Source organism: Littorina saxatilis, linkage group LG3, assembly GCF_037325665.1.
Source record: "Littorina saxatilis isolate snail1 linkage group LG3, US_GU_Lsax_2.0, whole genome shotgun sequence".
Taxonomy (NCBI): Eukaryota; Metazoa; Mollusca; class Gastropoda; order Littorinimorpha; family Littorinidae; genus Littorina; species Littorina saxatilis.
In genome coordinates this window covers 6,582,683-6,601,270 of record NC_090247.1, presented here as the reverse complement: position 1 = coordinate 6,601,270, position 18,588 = coordinate 6,582,683, and the positions used below count along the sequence as shown (strand labels likewise).

The window sequence follows — 18,588 nt, the reverse complement described above, 5'->3', positions numbered from 1 at the left end:
GACATCAAAATGCAAGTTATGAAGGTAAAATGTTTTTCAAATACAAGAAACGGACATACTGAAAAAGGTATTCACATTTGAGCAAATGATCTGGTAGAGGAAAAAAAGAGCTATCATAAACACAGATATACCTTGGGAAATAAGTCAAAATGAACAAAATATGTTCATTACATAAGCTACAACATAATTATCCCCCCTCCCCCTCTAACTAGACAGCTCCAGTAAGGCACAGCTGATATTTGGGGGGGGGTTTATACCTAACTGACCATATGTGTGTGTGTGTGTGTGTGTGTGTGTGTGTGTGTGTGTGTGTGTGTGTGTGTGTGTGTGTGTGTGTGTGTGTGTATGTGTGTGTGTGTGTAATCCGATGTAAAGTGTACATTTGCTGGCGCAGTGGAACGTAATCTCAATGCGCCCTTTGACGCACTGACGCAAACTGTGATGGGACATTTTCAGATGTAATGCGGCAATGACGCAGGGCGCACTAGTAAATGAAACCCTGATTACCCCCCTTGTATGACCTCAAACCATCTCCAAAATCAGGTGTGTAAGGCCAACAAAAGTAATAGGTGTGGTTACGGTAACATAGCCAAAACAAATAGGGTAGGAAGGTAGGCAATCACTTTTTTTTTTAAACTTTTTTTTCTAATGTGTACACATTAAACCTACTTGACAGGGAAATAAGTGTGCGACTCGGGCGCTTTCGCTTTCATTGCGTTTTCTGCACTCGTTTACTTGTTGTTTTGGGTATTTTTTTGACAAATGTAATAAAAAGTTATAGGGTCGGCCCCCAAAAATAGGGTAGGTCGGGTTACCGTAACCACACCTATTTTTTTTTTAGGCCTAAAAGGAGGGGATCTTAAAATGGGGGTACATTTACAGAGGTTATGAAACGGAAATCTGAGAAAACAGGTTATACAAAAAGTGAGAGTCTTCACCCCGGCAGCGAGGGGGGAGGCGGGTGGGGGGTGGCATGGGGAGGGGGGTGAATGGGGGTGGTATGGGGTGGGGGGAGGTGTCACTGTACGGAATCTCTGTTTCTGTCTCTCATGCAGTGGCTGGTCAAGGGACACACAGGTTCTCCGTGCTGGACGCAGATATCGGACCATCATCACAGGCCGTCATATCTGTCGCAACAAATACAACAACAACAACATGTTAATTAATGTTTGTACACTGACCATTAACGTTTCCGCGAAAGGCGTTTCGTTCGATGAGATATCTGTTAGACTTTTTTTTCAAATCATAATTTCTGTTTATAGGAAACTCATTTTCCGCCTAAAATTTTTTTGTTCGACGTGTTTATTGTGTAGTTCTGAGGACAAAAACAGAATGCATAATCTTAATGAAGTGTAAGGACTATCCATGATCAAAACTTCATTCCATTTTGAAATGTATGCTTATGCTTAGGCCAAAAAAAAAGGTCTGTTTACGGTAACATAGGCCCAAAAAATAGGGTCGGTAGGTCGGGATTTTTTTTTTGTTTTTTTCCAAAAAACCATATTTTTACGTTATTTTTTTTTTTTTGTTTTTTTTCTCCAAATGCCAAAAAAAAGTCTAGGGTCGCGCGAAAAAAATAGGGTCTGTCGGGTTACCGTAAACAGACCTATTTTTTTTTTTTGCCTTACATAAAAACAACAACTAAGACGAAACACAGATGCATTTAAAAGAGTAATACCAAATAACAGCTAAGAGAACAACAACAACAACAACAACACCTTCATCACCACCACCACCAACAACAACAACACCTTCATCACCAACAACAATAACACCACTTCTACCGGGGTCCTGATTTGGCCTATAAGGTCCGCTTGACCCAAAAAGCAACAACTAACTAACTTACTAACTAACCACTTCTACCAACACCGCCAACAAAAACAGCGACGCTTATACATCATCAACTCCCTGTCACCTCCAACACAAACGCTTCAATGCTATACGGCGTTATCAAATTATTTCACTATATTTAATTTCTTAATTATTGACGTGTTCTTGTTTTCACTGAAGTCACACACAAAAAAAGAAGGTTATACACCATTGAATCACTGCCACCTCTAACACAAACGCTGTTATGCTTTTTGGAGTATCAATTCAAAGTGTTGTTATTGTTATTGTTATTGTTATTGTTAGATTATTAACCTGTTCTTGTTCTCACCATAGACACACACAAACAATAAGCTTATACACCATGTATTCACTGCCACCTCTAAAACACACGCCTTTATGATATTGGGCTTATCAACTAGAGGAGTTGGTAGTGGTATTGTAATTGTTGAATTATTGACCTGTTCTTGTTCTCACCGTAGACACTCATCTCCACATCACCAGCCTCAGCATCTGAACGGGGCAAATCCTCATTGGTGTCCAGTTCCACTGTGTCCATGTCTGCGGGTTCCAGAGCCAGTTCCTCCAAGTCTCCGTTCTGCAGGCTGCAACGAGAATCGCCCCTGGCCGAGTCGATGGAAGTGGTGGAGGAGGCGTGGGGGAGACACCTCTTTCCGTTTCCGGTCCCCTCAGACTCTCTCCGTCGTCTCTCCGCCATCAGGAAGCGCGCGCATTGGTGGATGAAGAGATACTGGTCCTGGGAAAAAGAAAAGTTGATGGTATCATGGCTAGTATGCAGTTGTTTCCCTTTGACCACAAGTGCAGTACAGTACCTATGCGCTATCGCGGTTCTATGTCTACATTAGTCATGCGCACGAGATACTTCCGGACGGGGAACTTCCATGTGGTTACTGAATTAACGACAGTTGCACCTCACCCTTTGTCTCTGTTTGTTTGTCTGCAATACGACCCGAAAACATTATAGGGGGTCCTTGGAAAAAAAGAAAGAATCACGTTTCCGACACATCTCGAATCACTATACCATATTACAAGGCCAAGGTAATACAACATGATAATAGCGCAGTAAATAATTGTGCTTTCTGTTTTGCAAGTCGACAATTTATAACACACAAACAAAAAAATTTGAAAGTAAAAGTTGCCAATTAAGAAGCAGGTCATCAGACACAAAGCTTACTTCTGTCTGGATCATTTTGCCTCGAGACTGACGCATGCGTAAGATGAACCCAAAGATGTCAAGCTCGTCTCTGCTTGGACGCTGGCTGATGAACTGCATGGCGTAGTCTATGCTAATGAAGGTGCCCGTACGTCCTACGCCAGCGCTGTTCAGAGAAAGTTTATGAATATGTATAAATCATGCTTGTATCAATTGTGCATGAGATGTACTAGCATTCATAAAGTCATTGCGTGAAAAAAGACTTACGTAGTACCACAGCGATATGATCTACAAGTTCGTATCCCCCTCCATTGGCTCTGTCGACGCCCGTTTTTAACCGCTTGCTTCCCTTTATTATCATAATAAACCGACCATAGAGCGTCGGCGTCCCAACCTAAATCTTAAAAATCTCCTGACCCGTTTGGCATTCTGGGTAGAGAAATCATTTTGGCGATTGGTCAATGCATTTCGGATCTGGACTACCAACATAATGTCGGTCACACTTGAAATTAATGCTTCTTAATTCGGTAGAGCGCCTGACAGGCAAGCCGTTATCTTGGCGGTCACGGGTTAGAATCTCATCACAACCAAGAAAAATTTTCCAACTTTTTAAAAAACATGTTTCAACTTTGTCTTTATTTTCTGTACCCGTAATTCTTGTATTTTATTTATTTCAATTCATTCCAAAGGTGTTGAGTAAAGTATTGAAGATAACTACTATCATTCTGTGCATAATTATCGATTTCTACCAGTTCAAATAATCATGAATCAAATCTTTTAAGACAAAAAGAAAGATATGTTAAGAAATGATAATGCGAATTTCAGACCAGCATTTTTCTCCATTTTAAGTCGAATGGCATATGCTTCAAAGGGATATTTTTCATCCTATTTGGGTGCTTGCTTTACTGGACTGGGTGGCCGAGTGGTAACGCACTTGCGCTCGGAAGCGAGAGGTTGCGAGTTCGACCCTGGGTCAGGGCGTTAGCAATTTTCTCCCCCCTTTCCTAACCTAGGTGGTGGGTTCAAGTGCTAGTCTTTCGGATGAGACGACAAACCGAGGTCCCTTCGTGTACACTACATTGGGGTGTGCACGTTAAAGATCCCACGATTGACAAAAGGGTCTTTCCTGGCAAAATTGTATAGGCATAGGTAAAAATGTCCACCAAAATACCCGAGTGACTTGGAATAATAGGCCGTGAAAAGTAGGATATGCGCCGAAATGGCTGCGATCTGCTGGCCGATGTGAATGCGTGATGTATTGTGTAACAAAATTCCATCTCACACGACATAAATAAATCCCTGCGCCTTGAATATGTGCGCGATATAAATTGCATAAAAAAAATTTAAAAAAATCCCTGCGCTTAGAACTGTACCCACGGAATACGCGCGATATAAGCCTCATATTGATTGATTGATTGACTCAAAACACCTGGATATACGTACAATGCTCTCCAGGATAGGTAAACAGACCATGCAACAGTGTTGGAAATCTTGCTGCTTTTAGCCATTGAGTCTTATACATGCCTCCCCTACACGCACACAAAAACACCTTCTTGGATTGTGTCACCATTTGGACCTGCCCTATTCGGAAGCGCGTATGCCTCCCACTCCATCCTCTCTTATTACCCCATCGCCGACTTCAAAAATAAAAACATTCAGAAACGTATATGCTCATACCACTTATTAATACAGACGAACCGACAGACCGACAAACAGACATTCACGCACAGATAAACACGCATACACACAGACATCCCACAAAACATAAGTAACAGGCTGGAGAATCACGATCATTGTGTGTTTAATGTCTTGTTCCCCTTTTTCAGTCCCTACCCCAATGATCTCCCTGGAACCAGTGATGTGTGTATGTCTTCGTTACAGTGGTGTCGCCATCGTGCGTTTTTTGGGTGTTAATCCTTAGTTGATGTGCGCGCGTGACGGGCGCTGTGGCGGGGTGGTAAGACGTCGGCCTCTTAATCGGAAGGTCCAGGGTTCGAATCCCGGCCGCGGTCGCCTGGTGGGTTAAGTGTGGAGATGTGTTCGATCTCCCAGGTCAACTTATGTGCAGACCTGATTGTGGCTTATCCCCCTTCGTGTGTACACGCAAGCACAAGACCAAGTGCGCACGGAAAAGATCCTGTAATCCATGTCAGATTTCGGTGGGTTATAGAAACACAAAAATACCCAGCATGCTTCCTCCGAAAGCGGCGTATGGCTGCCTACATGGCGGGGTAAAAACGGTCATACACGTAAAATTCCACTCGTGCAAAAACACGAATGTACGTGGGAGTTTCAGCCCACGAACGCAGAAGAAGAAGAAGAAGATGTGCGCGCGCTTTACTCGTAAACAGCGGGGAGCTGAACAGTCTGACCTGTGAATTCGTGTTGTGAAGACCATGTAGAGAATCTGTGTGTTTGTTCAAGTGATGTAAAACCGGTGTTCGATGAGACACTGAATCCTATTGTAAACTTTCCTGGACTGATTATTTGACTGTAAACGGACTGTGTTTGATAACTGATTTCTTATCAGCGAGACGACTTTCGGCAGACGAGTGTTTTAAAGTTCCATAACTTCATTGTCAGATGTGTAAGCGTGTGCTCTATTTTGAGAAGTGAACTACACTGCCTTCTGGTATACGTTAGAATAAAAGACATATGCTACTTCAACCCCTGTCCTGGTGTCTTGATATCTTCCTGATCTGTGCAACCCTACTACTCCACCCTATCACGCACACACATCCACCCCCCCCCCCCCCACACACACACACACGCACACAAACGCGACCCTCTCACACAACCCCCCCACACACACACACACTTACACACAAACACATCATCCTCCTCCTCCCTACCTGCAGTGCACCACCATGGGTCCCGGCTTGTCAGGACGCACGTGCTGGCGTACCACTGTCAGGAACTCGATCATGGACTCGGGGGAGATGTCAGCGGTCATGTCAGGCCACTCGAGGTGATGGAAGTGCACCACCTCAAACGGCTGGCTCTCCTCCTGTAGAGCCAAAGATAGGAGAATAGTCAGTCACTCTTTTTATGAAAAACCTAGAAATGTGTAAGGTAGTATAGACAAAACGAAATATTCATTAGAACTTCGACCTATCGGTCTTTAAAGAGTTATCCACTCGTGCACAGATAACCATTACTGTGTTTTGGGGAGAAAAAAAGGATAGAAAATGGTAACTCTGACATTACAATTCGATTCCGTCTGCTTACACTTAACAGATCTATTTACTACTTGACGGACTGTTGACAGAAATGATTAACTTTGGACTTTACTCTTGATTTTTGCCCAAAACTGGATGACCAGCGAAACAATAAACGTGGCACATACCTGCATGTTGGAGATGGAGAAGATGGTGATGTTGTAGTCGTTGACGTTGGAGACAGAAATGTTGGTGACCTTCATGTTGTCGTATTCCACCTCTTCCCCTCTCTCTGCCGGCCAGTACTGCTCACACTTGATCTGAACGATGGCAACACAACTTTAACATTACAGACACACTCCTTCTCGCGAAACAGTTCGGCTCAACATCTCAGGTCTCGGCAGGCTTGTGCATGGCATAAGACCATAACTACACTTGGTCACACACCAAACATCAACACCCTCAGCACTTGATGTGGAGAGTTGAAATGTTTTGATGAATCAATTTCTAAAGTGCCAATAGTAGTTTTACAACAAGTCGCGTGAAGCGATATCAAAACATGTAGTCAAGCTGACTACTTATTTTAAAATAGTCTGGACTAACCCACACCCAAAGACCGAAAAGGGTCACGCTCGTCTCCGCCCGGCTGTAGCTTAATTAATTGCTAACGCAGTACTTACTTAACCTATTTTCTGTAATTCTGAGCCCATGTTTAGGAGTAAACATGACATATTATGTACATGATTTTGGATTCAAGAGAAGCTGAGGAATACGATGCACTCATTATACATTCTGTTGGTGAACATTCGATTTTCATGACAACTTTAATGAGCAAACTTATTCATTAATATCTATGCTATCAAGCTGAAATTCAATCCCATAGTTTGGACTTTGTCGAAGATTGCTTGCTCAAAATGTCAATCAATTTGATTAAGAAATGAGGACGTGACAGTGCGGCCTCAACTTTCACGAAAAAAGCCGGATATGACGTCATCAAAGACTTTTCTCAAAAAATGAAACAAATATCTGGGGATATCATACCCAGGAACTCTCATATCAAGTTTCATAAAGTTCGGTCCAGTAGTTTTTTTCTATATCGCTCTACACAGACACAGACACAGACAGACACAGACAGACAGACAGACAGACAGACACACACACACACACACACACACACACACACACACACACACACACACACACCTTGCCATTTTCCTTGGGCTGTGTCAGCATGACGATGATAGGCATGCGGTGTTCCCACACCATCCTCCAGAAGTCACCGACAGTGTAGGGCAGGGGGCCCTGGCACGCAACGTACTCGTCCTCCCGATTGTAGCCCTGGTTTGGAGAACAAGGATGAACAAAAATATGAGCTAAACAATACACTATTAGTTATCGTTAGATTTGACTGGATATCTAGATTTATCAGTGCCAATGTCGAGAAAGATGAACTCATATCAGATCGAGGCGTGAGCTTTGGCGTGGAATTTGAAATTTGAAGGAAGAATAACTAGTGCATGTGTGTGTGAGAGGGAAGGGGGCAGAAGGAGCCTTTCGAGACATTGGCACTGATACATCTGGATATCGCAGTCAAATCGAACGATAACGATTATATCGCATTCTATTTCGGAAGAAGAACCCATAAACCCCAGTCTAACTGAAGTGCCCAGGACTGTATCGGTGAAGTACTCTATAGCTCATTTTCTGTGTAGATGACAGCTTCAAGTTCTTTGTCGATATCGACGGACTGCAGTGTTTAAAATGTTGTCGAATCGTCATCTGCAGACGACACAACATTCTAAACAACTTTCAAAGATGGCGTCTTCCGATAGCCTTCGTGACTGTTTTGAAGCTGTTGAGTTTTGTGTGTGGATTTTGCATGGCTACGACAAAGAGGGATGGGACAGTGATTCATGCTGGAGCAAAACGTTTAAATCGGCTGCTCATTTCTAGCCTATACGCGAGTGATGTACGCTGATATCCTGCAAGAGAACTCGCTTCTCGCTCGAAAGTTCAGGTTGTTTACGGCTGTTCCAGGCGCCTCCCTAGGTAAGATTAAAGCATACCATTCTACTACTTCTCTGTTAAAGGTGGGTGGAAAAAGTGTGTATTTATTCATTACACAGCTTCATCTTTCTGATGCAATTACTTTCCTTTTACAAATTGACGCTTTAAAAGAATGGGAGACTTGTGTTTCCTTCAGGTGATATTTTTTCTTCAAAATTACAAATGGAAAACTACTTCCTGCACGATATCAAATTCACCAGGAACTACCTGCGCGATATCAATTGATATACAGTTCCTAGTTGACCAATGACAACAGCTGTGTTTGCCATCTGATCAGTAAAAATGCGATAATAAGTACGTACTATCTGTATCCTGCTCAACGATTTTGTTTTGTTTGTTTGCTTAACGCCCAGCCGACCACGAAGGGCCATATCAGGGCGGTGTTGCTTTGACATATAACGTGCGCCACACACAAGACAGAAGTCGCAGCACAGGCTTCATGTCTCACCCAGTCACATTATTCTGACACCGGACCAACCAGTCCTAGCATAATGCCAGACGCCAGGCGGAGCAGCCACTAGATTGCCAATTTTAAAGTCTTAGGTATAACCCGGCCGGGGTTCGAACCCACGACCTCCCGATCACGGGGCGGACGCCTTACCACTAGGCCAACCGTGCCGGTTATCCTGCTCAAAGACATTTTTTTGGTTTGATTTGTAATCGAAACAAATAGCCTGAAAAGATCATGACATTCACTGAGTGATCTGTCAAGGGTAAGATTACTTTTCAACTTAAAGCCACAACAAACCCAACATTTTAATTAGAATTTCGAATTTAGTCGATTTTAAAGGAGATTACTTCCCTTAGTCTCGGTATGATTCGCAAAATGTGCCAACAGTTTTTTTGCTTTTTTTTGAGAAATGAAAACAAAGTTTTAGGGTCGGCGGGATACCCCAGACCAACATATATTTTTTGTTTGACCATATGCTATGCAAAAGCTTGGGCAGATCTTTGGTGGTGTAACCTATATAATCGTGCAGACGAGAAGCAAGTTATAGTTCACCAGCACAATTAGATGTTCAGCTTCTCTCAGAGGGCGTGGAGATAGCTCAGTGGTTGGAGGCGCTGGCTTTGAAACCAGTTTGTCGCTACCGGCTTGGGTTCGAGCCCCGAGTTCGGCGAGGGATTTATTTCACAGAGTGAGTCTTGTGCATACTCTCTTTGGAATACGAGCACCCCCGTACGCACGACACAAATCCCAAGTTTACAGCGAAAGTCTCAGGGTGTGAATAACATGAACACACGCATAGGGCCTACAGGACAAAGAAAACAGTTGGTAGCGCCGTACGGTATGGTAGGGTCATGTGTGTGTTACCATTTCGATGTAAAAGTATATATGGCCAAGAATCTGTCATGGCGTCGAAAGAAGGAAAGAGCCCGCTTGAATTATTTGGCAGGCTCCTGCTTCTAATAAACTTTTTTTGCAAAGAACATTTTTGTGTTGGATGAAAGAGGATGAATGGACGAACGTTTTGGTATAACATGGTGGCAAATTTATGCCGTAAGCAATGAATAATAGACTTGTGATTCCAACCTTACCTAGTCATTCTGGAGAAAAAAGCGTTACGCGATTTTGGGTGCTTTCAGTTTTGTAAGAACTGTACTCCGAACACGTGCGCGACCGGTAAATCCTTCATACAAACCAGACAGGAAATGAATGCAGTGTTTAATGAGACCAAAAATGAGCTCGACGGAGCTGCCAACTTCGTTCATTTCGCTTGGAAAAGTGATGCGAGATGTACGTTATTATCCTTGTGTAAATTCGGTATCGGTCAGTCAAACGGTCGTACAGTCCGCGGTAAATGTAAGATGGCCGCCAAAGATCGATTTCGAGGTTCACACAGTCTACTAAGTCTAAAATAATATTTAAAAAATTGCTTGCAATGCATGCTTTGTCTGTGATTCGTGAAAATCGACACGATTTGTTGATTTTGTGTAAAGAAAAATTACTTATAACCAAAATAAAACGTTCTCGTTTTGCCGAGATGTTGTGACAAGCGTGACCTAACTAGTCTCCCTTGGTCATTTGCATATGATCTATCAATGACAACAGGACTTTCACACCTACGTGCGAGATGGACGAGCCCAGCCCCACGGGTAAAGTGTGCATGGTCGTCATCCAAATAGTAACGTACATCACTTTTGAGAATGCAAATGCTATAAATCGAGTGATTTCTTACCAAACATGATAAAAACAATGTTTGAAAGGAAAAAGTATTCGTACCTGAATGATTCAGTCGAAAATCGAATGTTGTTGAATTTTTTTTTTTGGGGGGTGGTGGTTTTGTGTAGGTGTTAGTGGTGCTTGGTTACCCATAGGTCTGTGACATTCTTAGTTTATATGATCAAAGCTCATTGGCAATTGCAAATATTCTTAGGGAGGTAGGTTAGTCATGCTATCTAATTTTTACATTTAGTCAAGTTTTGACTAAATGTTTTAACATAGAGGGGGAATCGAAAAGAGGGTCGTGGTGTATGTGTGTGTGTGTGTGTGTGTGTGTGTGTGTGTGTGTGTGTGTGTGTGTGTGTGTGTGTGTGTGTGTGCGTGCGTGCGTGTAGAGCGATTCAGACCAAACTACTGGACCGATCTTTATGACATTTTACATGAGAGTTCCTTGGATTGATATCCCCTTTTTTTCCGTTTTTTCGATAAATGTCTTTGATGACGTCATATCCGGCTTTTTGTGAAAGTTGAGGCGGCACTGTCACGCTCTCATTTTTCAACCAAATTGGTTGAAATTTTGGTCAAGTAGTCTTCGACGAAGCCCGGACTTCGGTATTGCATTTCAGCGTGGTGGCTTAAAAATTAATTAATGACTTTGGTCATTAAAAATCTGAAAATTGTAAAAAAAAAAAAATTAATTATAAAACGATCCAAATTTACGTTCATCTTATTCTCCATAATTTTTTGATTCCAAAAACATATAAATATGTTATATTTGGATTAAAAACAAGCTCTGAAAATTAAATATATAAAAATTATTATCAAAATTAAATTTTCGAAATCAATTAGAAAACAGGCCATCTTATTCCTCGTCGGTTCCTGATTCCAAAAACATATAGATATGATATGTTTCGATTAAAACACGCCCAGAAAGTTAAAACGAAGAAAGGTATAGAAAAGCGTGCTATCTTTCTCAGCGCAACTACTAAACCGCTCTTCTTGTCAAATTCACTGCCTTTGCCACGAGCATGAGCGGTGGACTGACGATGTTACGAGTATACGGTCTTACTGAAAAATTGCATTGCGTTCAGTTTCATTCTGTAAGTTCGACAGCTACTTGACTAAATGTTGTATTTTCGCCTTACGCGACTTGTTCTTATTATTATTATTATTATCATGAGAGCTTATATAGCGCGAACCATAATTAACCGTTGCTCTCCGCGCTTTACATATTAATTTCTGCCGTTTGAAATTGAATTTTTTTACAGACAAACAGACATTTTTTAGACACAATATATAACGCATTCACATCGGCCAGTAAACCTCAAGCCATTGCGGCGAATATTTACTTTTCGCGGCCTATTATTCCAAGTCAAACGGGTATTTGGTGGACATTTTTTATCTATGCCTATACAATTTTGCCAGGAAAGACCCTTTTGTCAATCATGGGATCTTTAACGTGCACACCCCAATGTAGTGTACACGAAGGGACCTCGGTTTTTCGTCTCATCCGAAAGACTAGCACTTGAACCCACCACCTAGGTTAGGAAAGGGGGGAGAAAATTGCTAACGCCCTGACCCAGGTTCGAACTCGCAACCTCTCGCTTCCGAGCGCAAGTGCGTTACCACTCGACCACCCAGTCCATTTCAGGCTGTTTTGTTTTCCTCAGGCAAAATATAATTAAAACTAATGAAAACAAGAAATTCCTCCGAGGTAGGAAAAAAACCCCGTCAAAGGGAAATAACCTTCTCAGTTGGTGGCAGCGACTGAGTGAGAATGGTTATTTCCCTTTGACCATGAAGATGTCCCTCTATAAGTCCTTGTATAATTTTAATCCACCAATAACTCCCTAACCGTGTGTTTGACTGGTCCCAATTTTTGTAAGGACCGTCTCAGGAATGTATAGAACCTGTTCACCAAGTTTGGTGACGATCGGTCCGTTCATTCTTGAGATCTATATGCGAAGACAAACAAACAAACAAACAAACAAACACACCGAGCGAAACCTATACACACCCCTATACCGGGGGTGTAAAAATGTGTTTCAATTTGCATCCGGCAGTTAGGGTTAATTATCTTGCGTTTGGGGATGTTACTTTTTTTTTTAGATGGGATATTATATTTGGTTTGGGGTTGTGGCTCCATTTTATCTGTGGGCAGGTATTTAAGTGTATAAAAGACATTACAATTCCAGGCAAGTGTTTCGTTACAATGGAACTTGGAAGAAAAGTGTTGTTCGGCAGTACAGTAAAACCTGTCTCTAAAGGACACCCTAAGGGTATGGTAATGGTGTCCCTATTAGACAGGTGTCCTTTCTTCACAGGTGGAGGGGCTGGGGCAATATTTTACAAAGAACACGTAAAATGTACAAGACACGTTTTGTCAATTCTGGAGTATGTATTTATTTTTCAACACAAAACACAAGGTAAAAACTTAAATAAAATTAATTAAATAAAATAAACTTAAATAAAATTACCAGATCATCGTACAAGGCACAGATTGAGGGCGGTGACAGGAATAGAGAGAGAGAGAGAGGGGGAGAGAGAGAGAGAGAGAGACTGACTGACTATTAGGGTTTAACGTCCTCTTAGACCAACTGGTCTATATTGGGACAGGTATTGGTAATACGCTGAAGATATGGTGTGATACTTTGATTCGAACAAGCCCGCTGTGGCTGTCTCCTTCGACACACCAGCATTGGGTTTGTCTCGTTGAAATGTTGATGCTTGCATATGTTTTTTTCAGTGTGTGTGTGTGTGCGTGTGCGTGTGTGTGTGTGTGTGTGTGTGTGTGTGTGTGTGTGTGTGTGTGTGTGTAACTTAGAAAAGGGACAGGAATGACTGATGCACAGACACTTTGTTGGGATTTCCTGGTTTTGTCATTAACATCCTCGTCCTAAGCGCGTAAGCCACGATGCTAGCTCAAAAAGCCTAACGTCATGCTATTATCACTCACTGCTCTTACAAACGAACACACACAAACCTATGAATAAAGTAGATCTTACGGGATTTAACGTTTTCTTAACTGCCAAAATTTTACTTTTTATTCTTGTTGAAATTCACAACATTTCATAAAGATCGGTGAAAAATTAGAAAATAACGGTTTATAACTGACAAAAGCTTGGTTTTCTTCTGAAAAGTACGTATTGAAACTCAGTTATGGACAACGGACCTACTCACAAAATTTCATAAAGATTGGTGAAAAAACGGGATTTAACGGTTTTTTAACTGCCAAAAATCAACTTTTTATTCTTGTTGAAATTCAGTTAGGGACAACCAACCTAACCACAACATTTCATAAAGATCGGTGAAAAATTAGAAAATAACGGTTTATAAAGTTTTTTTTTTAACTGCCAATAATTAACTTTTTCTTCTTGAAAAGTTTGTATTGGAGATCAGTTAGGGACAATGGATCACTGTGCCAATGTTGGTGTAAATCCGACGATTAGGGACCAAGAAACAAGGAGCAGAGTGTTTTTTGGCGGTTAAACTGTCATTTTAACAGTTTAATGATTTGGTGAAATTTCTTCCACCACAATACTATACAATGTTTTATCTACCCATTATTGCAAGAACCCCAAAATCACATTTTTTTGGAAAAATCGCTTTCACCCATGCTAGAACCTCCCCTTAAGTGCTCAAGACACTATACTGACCCCCCCCAGGTGGCCCATACCAATAAAAACAGTTTTATTCTGCTAAAAACCACATCTCCTTTCTTACCCACAACAACATTAATAAGATAAAGCAAGTCTAAAAAATGGTGTTTGTGTAACACTTTTTGGACACACTGACAGATTCCTGAAAAAACGGGATTTAACGTTTTTTTAACTGCCAAAATTTTACTTTTTATTCTTGTTGAAATTCACAACATTTCATAAAGATCGGTGAAAAATTAGAAAATAACGGTTTATAACTGACAAAAGCTTGTTTTTCTTCTGAAAAGTACGTATTGAAACTCAGTTATGGACAACGGACCTACTCACAAAATTTCATAAAGATTGGTGAAAAAACGGGATTTAACGGTTTTTTAACTGCCAAAAATCAACTTTTTATTCTTGTTGAAATTCAGTTAGGGACAACCAACCTAACCACAACATTTCATAAAGATCGGTGAAAAATTAGAAAATAACGGTTTATAACGGGTTTTTAACTGCCCCAGGTGGCCCATACCAATAAAAACAGTTTTATTCTGCTAAAAACCACATCTCCTTTCTTACCCACAACAACATTAATAAGATAAAGCAAGTCTAAAAAATGGTGTTTGTGTAACACTTTTTGGACACACTGACAGATTCCTGGCCATATATGATTATGTAGGTGTTCCTATCCCTGCCTCGGGAGTCCAAGTCATTGTATTTCTCTTGCGCGCTAACTGCTTCACACTTTGTTTACAATCTTATCTTCAAAAAGCGATCTGACTAAGTTAACTTGTTATCATCCTCAGTTCATTAGGCAGGTGATACTGACCGGCACAAAGTTGGCGTTGATGTAATCACTGCCCTCGTCGTCAGCGGTCAGTTTCACACGGCTGTGGTCATCTGAAAACCAACAAGTCGCGTAAGGCGAAAATAAAATATTTAGTCAAGTAGCTGTCGAACTCACAGAATGAAACTGAACGCAATGCCATTTTTCAGCAAGACCGTATACTCGTAACATCGTCAGTCCACCGCTCACGGCAAAGGCAGTGAAATTGACAAGAAGAGCGGGGTAGTAGTTGCGCTAAGAAGGATAGCACGCTTTTCTGTACCTCTCTTTGTTTTAACTTTCTGAGCGTGTTTTTAATCCAAACATATCATATCTATATGTTTTTGGAATCAGGAACCGACAAGGAATAAGATGAAAGTGTTTTTAAATTGATTTCGACAATTTAATTTTGATAATAATTTTTATATATTTAATTTTCAGAGCTTGTTTTTAATCCAAATATAACATATTTATATGTTTTTTGAATCAGCAAATGATGGAGAATAAGATGAACGTAAATTTGGATCGTTTTATAAAAGAAATATTTTTTTTACAATTTTCAGATTTTTAATGACCAAAGTCATTAATTAATTTTTAAGCCACCACGCTGAAATGCAATACGGAAGTCCGGGCTTCGTCGAAGATTACTTGACCAAAATTTCAACCAATTTGGTTGAAAAATGAGGGCGTGACAGTGCCGCCTCAACTTCCACGAAAAGCCGGATATGACGTCATCAAAGACATTTATCAAAAAAATGAAAAAAACGTATGGGAATATCATACCCAGGAACTTTCATGTCAAATTTCATAAAGATCGGTCCAGTAGTTTGGTCTGAATCGCTCTACACGCACACACACACACACACACACACACACACACACACACACACACACACACACACACACATACACACACACATACACCACGACCCTCGTCTCGATTCCCCCCTCGATGTTAAAACATTTAGTCATAGTTTGACTAAATGTAAAAATGGGACTTTTGAAAATGGAGAAGCCGAGAAAGAAAGAAAGCCACACAGAAAACAATACTGGAACCGCACAACGGGAACATGGACGCCGCACCAACACCCAATTGTGCACTAAAGCAAACGCTGACTCAAATTCAATGATGAACGATTATAATTTAAAACAAGTCGCGTAAGGCGAAAATACAACATTTAGTCAAGCTGTCGAACTCACAGAATGAAACTGAACGCAATGCAATTTTTCAGCAAGACCGTATAATCGTAGCATCGTAAGTCCACCGCTGGTGGCAAAGGCAGTGAAATTGACAAGAAGAGCGGGGTAGTAGTTGCGCTGAGAAGGATAGCACGCTTTTCTGTACCTCTCTTCGTTTTAACTTTCTGAGCGTGTTTTTAATCCAAACATATCATATCTATATGTTTTTGGAATCAGGAACCGACAAGGAATAAGATGAAAGTGTTTTTAAATTGATTTCGAAAATTTAATTTTGATCATAATTTTTATATTTTTAATTTTCAGAGCTTGTTTTTAATCCAAATATAACATATTTCTATGTTTTTGGAATCAGAAAATGATGAAGAATAAGATGAACGTAAATTTGGATCGTTTTATAAACATTTTTTTTTTTACAATTTTCAGATTTTTAATGACCAAAGTCATCAATTAATTTTTAAGCCACCAAGCTGAAATGCAATACCGAAGTCCGGCCTTTGTCGAAGATTGCTTGGCCAAAATTTCAATCAATTTGATTGAAAAATGAGGGTGTGACAGTGCCGCCTCAACTTTTACAAAAAGCCGGGTATGACGTCATCAAAGACATCTATCGAAAAAAAAAAAAATTCCGGGGATATCATTCCCAGGAACTCTCATGTCAAATTTCATAAAGATCGGCCCAGTAGTTTAGTCTGAATCGCTCTACACACACACACGCACAGACAGACAGACAGACAGACAGACACACACACATACACCACGACCCTCGTCTCGATTCCCCCTCTATGTTAAAACATTTAGTCAAAACTTGACTAAATGTAAAAAAGAAGAAAAAAAACCCACTGCAAAACAAAAACAAAACTACGACAACAACATCAACAGCAGAACATCACATTTTTCTTCGTCTTCGTCTTGACCAGTGTTGGTGTTCGCGGTGGTGCTCTTTATTAGTTTGTTTCTTTGCTAGTTAACTGAGTAAATATACACAATCATTCGGGCCATATGGAAACATGTCTCTAATCAGCTCAATTGAACCCAGAGTACCAGAGATACAAGTCTTATCCGAAGACAGATAGACAGACAAACACACATAGGAACAAAGCGATTCCTATACACCGCCGTATAAAGGCGGCGTAATACAGGAGCTGTCCATACTTAGAGGCCAGAATATCGGCGTGTCGGTTCTTTGCTTGTTACATGAGTAAATATACACAATAACTAGGGTCATATGGAAACGTGTCTCGAATAAAAGAGCTGTCCACACTTACAGGCCAGAATGTCGGCGTATCGGTTCTTGCTGAGGTTGATGTCCATGAGACTGGCGGTATTGGGAATCTTCTTGGTCCGTGTGATAATACACAGGTCCTGTGCAACACGCAAAAGTTAAAGGCTGTCCTTTACACACAGTACAAACACCCTTCCATTTGAACGCTCACCAAACGGGAACATCCTAGGTGCCCTACGTAAAGAGCGAGCAATTTTTAAAGAATTAATTTTGCAGATTGTCTCGAACACTTGTTGGACCCATCCTGAACTCAGGTCAAAAATGAGTTACTTCCCTTCGGGTCTCCTTCTATCGATGTAAACTGGCGATAGCCGTGGATCGATGATTATCAGAATGTTTTTGGACCGTGGTGCGTTTTTGCGCTAGACCTAACTTTTAAAATCTAAATAATAAATTGACAGCGTGTTACACAAACATTCTTTAATCATAAAATAATTCTTTTTTCATCAAGACAAGATCAGTACAATTCGAAGTTGTGAAAGTTTGAAAAAAGAAAAGCCCGGAAGCAGGGTCACGCAATGGTCGTAGCAGACGACGGTTTAGTGCATATCGCCGTTCCTCTCAACAGTCAAAAGCCATCGCTAGAGTTCTTGTGAACCACAGCCGTTTGTTTCGTTCATAAAAACGTGCTATTGTAGATAAGCTGACATCGAGTTGCATTCAAATGACTAACTGACGACTACATTGTGAAAAAGGGAAACTGGATCACACGGGTTCACGATGGCTCAGGGGTAAGATAAACTACGCAAAAATAAATTCTTTGAAAATTGTTCGCTCTTTACGGAGGGCACCTGGGATGTTCTCAATCGGTGAGTGTTTAAATAAAAGGGTGTTTGTACTGTGTGTAAAAGCCTGACCGTATCTGTGATGGTTTACGGGAGGCTTACTGTGCCTTTAAACACCAAATAAAGAAAGAACGTCGTTAAAGTCTGTCCCTAACTGGGCGATGTCGACTTCGGGCTCAATTAAGAACCCCCTTAACTGAAACCCTTCACCAGATAGACTGCTAACGTTCCAACATTCACAATGAAACGAAGACAAGAATGGTAGGTTATTCAAACGTTTAATTATTGACAAAACAAAGCCTTGCATTAACAGTACGTCGCCGGTAGCGACAAACTGGTTTCAAAGCCAGCGCCGCTAACCACTGAGCTATCTCCACACCCTCTGAGAGAAGCTGAACATCTATTTCTCCACTCTCGATCGTTCGCCCCAGTGGTCGTTTAAGTGGACATACACACAAACACTT

At 41.0% G+C, this 18,588-nt stretch overlaps 1 protein-coding gene across 1 annotated transcript in view; it reads right to left on the bottom strand.

Annotated features, from left to right (window-relative positions):
- Window positions 1-989: 989 nt before the first annotated feature.
- Window positions 990-18,588, bottom strand: part of LOC138961083 (receptor-type tyrosine-protein phosphatase H-like) — a 52,219-nt gene continuing 34,620 nt past the window's right edge. The window contains exons 17-24 of the mRNA XM_070332678.1: window positions 17,323-17,419; window positions 14,861-14,931; window positions 7,363-7,497; window positions 6,348-6,479; window positions 5,854-6,008; window positions 3,023-3,167; window positions 2,305-2,584; window positions 990-1,127 (exon numbers count right to left, since the gene is read on the bottom strand). Of these exons, the coding sequence (XP_070188779.1) occupies window positions 1,063-1,127; window positions 2,305-2,584; window positions 3,023-3,167; window positions 5,854-6,008; window positions 6,348-6,479; window positions 7,363-7,497; window positions 14,861-14,931; window positions 17,323-17,419 (1,080 nt within the window). The 3' untranslated portion in view covers window positions 990-1,062. The remainder of the gene's footprint in view (window positions 1,128-2,304; window positions 2,585-3,022; window positions 3,168-5,853; window positions 6,009-6,347; window positions 6,480-7,362; window positions 7,498-14,860; window positions 14,932-17,322; window positions 17,420-18,588) is intronic.